We start from the raw sequence: 7,772 nt of genomic DNA, 5'->3' as shown, positions 1-7,772 counted from the left end.
AATGTTTTGAGAAATGATGTACAAATACGCTTTACACAATTGATGTGTGTATGGATTGGGATAACAGTTGTATGAGCCCCTAATAAAATGTTTAAAAAATAAAAATAAAGAAAAAAAAACAAAAACAATGTGTTCAGTAGCTGCAATTTTTAAACAAGAATGATAAAAAATAAAACAACTACTTGGAAAAATATAATTCAGATTTTCAGGAAATGGTACAAGTTGAACATTTAACAAGGAGGGAAGTTCTAAGCACCAGCTGCTCCAGAAGAGAAAGATGATGCTATCTGCTCCCATCGAGATTGACAACAGTGGGCGCCTTCTACAGGGAGACTAGGAGTAGGAAAGGGTCCCTGGTGGGATAGTGGATTACCCGCTGGGCTGCTAACCACAAGAACCAAGGGAGAGCGATGAAGCCGCTGCTCCTATGATGGAGATTTACAGTCTCAGAAACCAAAATGGGCAGTTTCACCTGTCCTCTCAGATCATTGCGACAGAATTGACTCAATGTCAGTGAGTTTTTTGAGTACAACGGTCTCGTTAAGCAAACATTCCTTTCAACCTGCTTTCATAATTGATTATTTTGCAATTATTAGCAGCCTGATGCAGATAATCCAGTGACTGGCAAAATTTTAAAACATTTTCTTAAAATTCATTTTTGATCTTATTTCATGGAACTACTACAACTGCCATCCTTTTAAATCACAAATGCAACATGTAACAAAATTTAAAGAAATGGATTATACTATATTCACCTGGAGAAAGGAAAGCTGCCTTCTGAATGGTCTTTAGAGCAATAGTTTTTCCATCATCGGCTAAACTGCTTCCCATGGACAACTGATTCACTGCTGTGTACAGTAGTGCCTTCTACATAAGACAAAGAAGTGTATAAACCAATCTCTTTATAGACACTCTTCTTTCAAAGTAATTAAAGTATGAAAGTACTTGATAATATGATGCAACCCATAAAGCCGTCAAAAAATTAATTCTAGTCTTCCATCCAGGTGAACACTCCTTTTGCACTCGGGCAAACTCACCTTTCCATGATTTGAGTCCAGTATATGAGCCACAAGTCCTGCTACAGCACCTCCCTATAATAGAAAATATTGATTATTTAGACAGTGGGAAAACAACTTCACTAATAAAAATTAAGACAGATAAAATATTTCCATTAGAGCAATTAAAAGACAGGTTTCACTACATTCACAACTTTCAAATTCCTTAATGATTTTATCACTACTCCATGGTATGAGTAGACCATGAGGATATTTGGGGGAAAGGAAATCGTTTCTTTTGTGATCTGCCTTCAACTGTATCTTTCTATGACACAAAGAGTCCCAAAGTGACATGATTTGATAATGGTATTAAATATATTTATGCATTTCCAACAAATAGAAATATGAACTGGAAGAAGAAAAGTATAAAAGACTAAGAGTGATCTGTACAAAAAGATAAACAAATACAAATTGTGAAAGTACATAGTATTAATAAAAATCATTATCGTTGTTGCATCAGTTCTGACTCATAGAAACCCCATGGACAATGCATCTAAACATTACCTAGTCCTGTGCCATGCTCATAATTGTTGTTATGTTTGATTTTATTGCTGCAAGTACTATTTTAATACATCCCATTAAGGGATTTTCCTTTTTCATTGATATTCTGCTTCCAAAGCATAATGTCCTGTCTAGAGACAGGTCCCTTCTGACTACGTGTCCCACAGTGAGCAAGACAAAGTATTGCCATCATCATTTCTGAGAAGTATTCTGGGTTACTTGTACCAAGACCAAATAGTTCATTTTTTGGCAGCCCATGGTACATTTAGTATTCTTCACTAGCGCCATAATGTAAATGCATCAATTCTTCTGCCTTATTCATTGTCCAGCTGCTTCTTTATTTTTTTTGTATTGTAATCTTTTTCCTTTTATTTTTCTAGAGGTTTGTGCTGTGATGAAGTTAGATTGTTTCTGGTCTTTTTGGCTGATTGTTTTGGGATGGCTTTTTTGTTTTGTTTTGTTTCTTTAAATACTTTTATTGGGGCTCTTCTCATCACGATTCATACATTCCTCCAGTGTGTCAAGCACATTTTCACATATGCCGCCACCATCATTTTCAAAGCATTCTCTTCCCACTTGAGCCCCTATTCTCAGCTCCCCATTTCTTCCCGCCCACACTCCCTCACGAACCCTTGATAAGCTATAGATTATTTTTTCCATATCTTACATTGTCCTCCGTCACCCCTTACCCACTTTTCTGTTACTCATCCCCCTGGGAGGGGGTTATAGATTGATCCTTGTGATTGATTCCCCCTCTCTCCCCCCACCATCCCTAATCATACTGGTATCTCCATTCTCCTTGTTGGCCCTGAGGGGTTTATCTATCCTGGATTCCCTGTGTTGCGGGCTCTTATCTGTAGCAGTGTGCATGTTCTGGTCTGATCCGATTTGTAAGGTAGAATTGAGGTCATGATAGTGGAGTGAAGGAAGCACCAAAGAACTAGAGGAAAGTTGTGTGTTTCGTCGGTACTATACTGCACCCTGACTGGCTCATCTCTTCCCTGTGAGCCCTCTGTGAGGGGATGTCCAATTGTCTACAGATGGGTATTGGGTCTCTACTCCATGCCGCTCCCCACATTCATCTTGGATATGGTTTTATTCTGGGTCTTAGACACCTGATACCTGATCCCATGGACATCTCATGATCACACAGGCTGGTGTGCTTCTTCCATGTGGACTTTGTTGCTTCTCAGCTAGATGGCCGCTCGTTCACCTTTAAGCCTTTAAGACCTCAGATGCTCTATCTTTTGATAGCCGGGCACCATCAGCTTTTTTCACCACATTTGCTTATGCACCCATTTTGTCTTCAGCAATTGTGTTGGGAAGGTATCATAAAATGCTGGATTATTAGAACAAAGTGTTCTTGTGTTAAGGGAGTACTTGAGTTGAGGCCCAATGTCTATCTACAACCTTAATGCTTAACATATAGATATGAGCACATAGTTCTATTCCCCTCTCGTTATACATATATATTTATATATGTACATGCCTGCATTTAGGCCTCTAAAATTGTCCTTTGCCTCCTGGTTCTTTGCTCTATTTCCTTGTTACTTCCCTCTTGTCCCACCATCATTTGGCCTTCATTCATGTTTGTAATTCCTCACTGCTACATTGCCCTTGATTGAGCCCCCCTAGGCATCCTATGACCTTCCTTCCATTGATTTTAGTTCACTTGTTGTTCCCTTGTCCCTGGGTTGGTCAAACCCCCTCCCCCCTTCTTTCTCCTATATCCCCCGGAACCATTGGTCCCATTATTTTCATCTCTGAATTCTTTATCCTGCCTATCTTATCTAAATATTCATGCAAATATATTAATGAGTGCAAAAACCAGGCAAAGCCAAATAAAACAACAAAGGAAGTCAAAACCAACAAAACAGTAACAATAGCAAAAAGAAAGCCACTGACAAAAATGGAAGAGCCTATCAATAGCTCAAGGTCTGTTTGTTGGCCTTTACAAGTGCTTTCCAGTCGAGTCTGATGGGGTGCCACACCTGTCTCCCAAGTCTATCTTTGGTATTCCCTGGGGGTTTCATCAGTCTGCTCCCCCTGCTGCTCTGCTGCATGCCCTCAGTGCCTTGCCCCAGCGCGATGGGGCCAGACTGTGCACTATTCCCACACTGTGTCTCCAGTGCTGTCCCCCGCAGCACCATGGTTCAGTGAGGAGTGTGCCATGTCCCATGGTGGGGCCGGCCCTACGGTCCTCTCCCTGTGTTGTCTTCTCCGAGTAGGAACATCATACTTGGGCCTAGGTGGGCCAGGATGTCCTCTCTTCCCTCTCCATCCCTTTGCGTCTCTCCCATGGGCCAGCTATTTTTAATGATATCTGAAGCGACTAAAAATACCAGGTTACGGCAAACACATTAATCCTCAAAGTGTTATCTTTCCTTTTTAATATTTTAAAGAGGTCTCTTGCAGCATATTTGCTCAGTGAAGTTCTTCATTTGATTTCTTGACTGCTGCTTCCTTGAACACTGATTGTGGATCCAAATAAAATGAAATCCCTGAAAACGTCAATCTTTTCTTTGTTTATCATGATCCTGCTTAGTGGTCCAATTGGGAGGATTTCTGTCTTATGTTGAGGTCTAATCCAAACTGAAGGCTAAAATCCTTGCTCTTCATCAGCAAGTGCCTCAGGTCCTCCTCACTTTCAGCAAGCAAAGTTATGCCATCTACCTATCACAAGTTGTTAATGAATCTTCCTCCAATCCTGATGCTACCTGCTTCACATGGTCCAGCTTCTTGGATTATTTGCTCAGCATATAAGTTGACTAAGTGTGGTGAGAGGTTACAACCCTGACACACAACTTATTTTAAACCATGTAGTATCCCTGTATTCTGTTCTAATGACTGTGTACAGGTTCCATATGAGCAGAACTACAAAAGAACAAACAATAACAACAACAAAACACTGTCATCGAGTCAATTCTGACTCATCCTAACCTTATAGGGCAGAGTAGAGCTGCCCATTTGGGCTTCCAAAGCTATACATCTTACGGGAGCAAAAAGCCTCATCTTTGTCCTGAGAACAGCTGATGGGTTTGAACTGTGGATAGCAGTTAGCAGCCCAGTCCATAATGCACCATGCCACCAGGGCTGGAAGGTCCATGACGTGACAGCACTTTCTTCCTGTTAGCGGATTCCGACACAGCGACTTGACAGGTCACACAAAAGCTGTTTCCTGCACTATTCCATATCTTTCCCTTAGAACCTTGAACCAACTCATTCAGTGAGAATACCTCAAAGTGTGGAATACACCTGGCTTCAAGAGTACTGTGTACCAGCAGCATCAGCCCTCTATGGAACACTGAAAAATGCAGATCAACAGGCCCCACGCCAGGTCTACTGAATTAGAATCTGAATTTTAACATGATTGCCAAATGATTTTATTTGCATACTGAAATTTAAGATCTAGTGGAAAAAATTTAAATTTTAATATATGCCTAAAAGCACTGAATAACTAACAAGTGCTTGCCAGGCCAAAATGGAAATGGAAAAGTGGATTCAGAAAGGGAAGCAAGTATGGAAGCTACTTCTGCCATTTGCAGATCAAGTTTCTTTATTTTTTTAAAATTTTATTTATTTTTATAATTATTTTATTGGGAGCTCTTGCCGGTATTATGACAATCCATAATTTAGTTAGATCAAGCATAATTTTATTCTTTTATATCAGCTCCCTTATTATTTGCCATACCTTACACCATCCAATGTATCCATTCACCTGCAATTCTGTTATCCATTCCCCTCAAGTGGGCTTATACAGTCACCATTGCTATTGGCTACCCCTCCCCCCCTTCCCATACCCTCATTACTCCTGTTACTGTTTCTGAAGGTTATCTATCTTGGCTTACATGCATCAAATGCTCTTAATTGTGCATATGAACATACACAGGTCTAAAAAGATTACTGAGGTAAAACAAAGACCATAATAGTAAGGGGAAGAAATATTAAAGAACTACAGGATAGTTATGTGTTCCATCAGTGCTATACCACTTCCAAAATACATCAACCCTTCCATTGGACCCTTCTGTGAGGGACTGTCCAATTATCTTACAGGTGGGTTTTGGGTCTCCACTTTGTCCACACTCCTACACATCAGTTTGATTGCTTGCTTTTGAACTTCTGGTACCTTTCCCTGTCGATACCTCATGATCACACAGGCTGGTATGCTGTTTCCATGTGGGCTTTAACTTCAAACCCTTAAGACCCCAGACACTATATCACTTAAAAGCAGGGTGCCACCAGCTTTCTTCACCACATTTGCTTATGCACCCATTTTGTCTTTGGCAACCATGTCAGGAAGGTGAGTATTATACAGTGCCACATTGTTAGAACATACTGTTCTTGCACTGAGGTAAGATTTAAGTAGGGGCCCAAAGTCCATCTGCTTCCCTGTTGTATTTACATATATACACGTATAGTGAATAGAAGCTTCATGGTGGTGTGGTGCAGTGGTAGTTCAAAACCACAAGCAGCTCCACGATAGACAGACTGGGCTTTCTACTCCCGTCAACAGTAACAGTATCAGAAACCCACATTGCTATGAATCAGCATTGACTGTGAGTTTGGGTTTTTCTTGAGTTGGGCAAGTTAACTGAAACTAAAGCCCAAGGTCTCATACGGGAAGAGTATGAAGGAAGCTCATCTCACAGTCAGTTGAGATCTTAAGAGGTTATCCCCTCAGATTTCATCTATACCCCAGATTAAAGGTGAGTGAGAAACCATACCTCAAATCACCCTGCAACCCGGCACATAGTAGCCCTGTTAGTCAAGAAACCTCCAACTTGAAACTGTGGTCCCTGATTACTGGAGGTCTAAAGTACCTGGCAGAGCCAACCATAAATTTTCTCTGTGGTAAGGTTCCTTAATTTTAGGTCTCAAATTATTCCTACAAGTAGATTTCAAGTATGCACACTGAAGTACATAAAGAAACAAAGCCATCACATGGGAGAACCAGTAGAAATAACAAACAACAGACAAAGACCCACTATGACTTCGGGTGGGAGACCCTGGGTGCTACAAACAGTTAAAGCGCTTAGTAGCTAAGCCAAGTGTTGGCACGTTACCCAGGTTACCTCATGACCAAAGCCTAGCAATGTGCTTCGGAAAAATCAGCACTGAAAATCCAACAAAGTACAGCTCTACTCTGACATGCATCGGGTTGCCATGGGACAGAACAGATGGAAATAAGGACACAGAAGACTTCTGACACTAGAATTAGCAGATTTATTAACTGTTCAAAACATAATAGCTATTACCATGATGCTGAATAAATGTTAGGTGAGCTATGAGAAAGCGTATTAGGCATGAGGTTGACAGAATACCTTATAGGCTCCTGAAAATACCTGGGTGATACAAACTACAGTACAAAATCTCTTTTATAGACCATCAGTGACTCTGTTTATATTTACATTTTTGACATTAGCAATGATCTGTTTATTAATGCCTTAAAGTTCAATGTCATTAAGTCAATTCCAACTCAGTGACCCTCAGAGTAGAACTGCTCCGTGAGGGTTTCTGAGACCATAAATCTCTAAGAGAGCAGACTCCCTCGTCTTTCTTCTATAGCGTGGCTAATTGGTTAGAGCAGTCAAGCCTGGAGCTACCGCTCAACATGTATATCCCAGTGCAGCAACCACCAGGGCTCTCTATATTCAAGAAGCTTTTAAATAAAATCATATTTGGGGATTGAAAAACATACTAAGGCTTATTATAAGGCAATATTACTACTATATACACTACTTCATGATGTAGCTGTCAACATAATCTACATGTTTTAAAAAAAACTCCACCTACTTCTTCGTCTCTTCTATAGCACCTAGAACAGTACAACAGTATACAGAGGCAACTCAGTGTACCACCTGTTGAGTGACTAACGGGAACTCGGGATCAGTATCAGAACTCTCCCATCCTATTCATTGTTTTCTAGAATGAACACTTACATTTATGTTATTTACCACAAGCTATTCAATCTTTTTACATGTTACTGATTTTGCCCAAATTGCTAATATTACTTACTTTTGCATTTCGCTGAGCATGCTGAGCAGTCACTCGGGACAACAGAGACCAAAGAGCAGGGTCGGCTGGGTTACTATGGGAACATCAAAAGCAGCAGGCTGAGGAATGGGGTCACTTTACCAAAAAAGACTATCAACAGCCAACATTTTATTTAGCACCTGAGTTTAAGAACTTCCAGACAGCTAAAACTATTTCATATTC

At 40.5% G+C, this 7,772-nt stretch overlaps 1 protein-coding gene across 1 annotated transcript in view; it reads right to left on the bottom strand.

Annotated features, from left to right (window-relative positions):
- TTC37 (tetratricopeptide repeat domain 37) overlaps window positions 1-7,772 on the bottom strand; it is an 85,447-nt gene that overhangs the window by 27,223 nt on the left and 50,452 nt on the right. The window contains exons 31-33 of the mRNA XM_045285195.1: window positions 7,572-7,644; window positions 1,038-1,091; window positions 756-867 (exon numbers count right to left, since the gene is read on the bottom strand). Of these exons, the coding sequence (XP_045141130.1) occupies window positions 756-867; window positions 1,038-1,091; window positions 7,572-7,644 (239 nt within the window). The remainder of the gene's footprint in view (window positions 1-755; window positions 868-1,037; window positions 1,092-7,571; window positions 7,645-7,772) is intronic.

The sequence above is a fragment of the Echinops telfairi genome, unplaced genomic scaffold, assembly GCF_000313985.2.
Source record: "Echinops telfairi isolate 266 unplaced genomic scaffold, ASM31398v2 ScPeMD7_7469;HRSCAF=8507_1, whole genome shotgun sequence".
Classification (NCBI taxonomy): Eukaryota; Metazoa; Chordata; class Mammalia; order Afrosoricida; family Tenrecidae; genus Echinops; species Echinops telfairi.
This window is presented reverse-complemented; position numbering and strand designations above follow the sequence as displayed.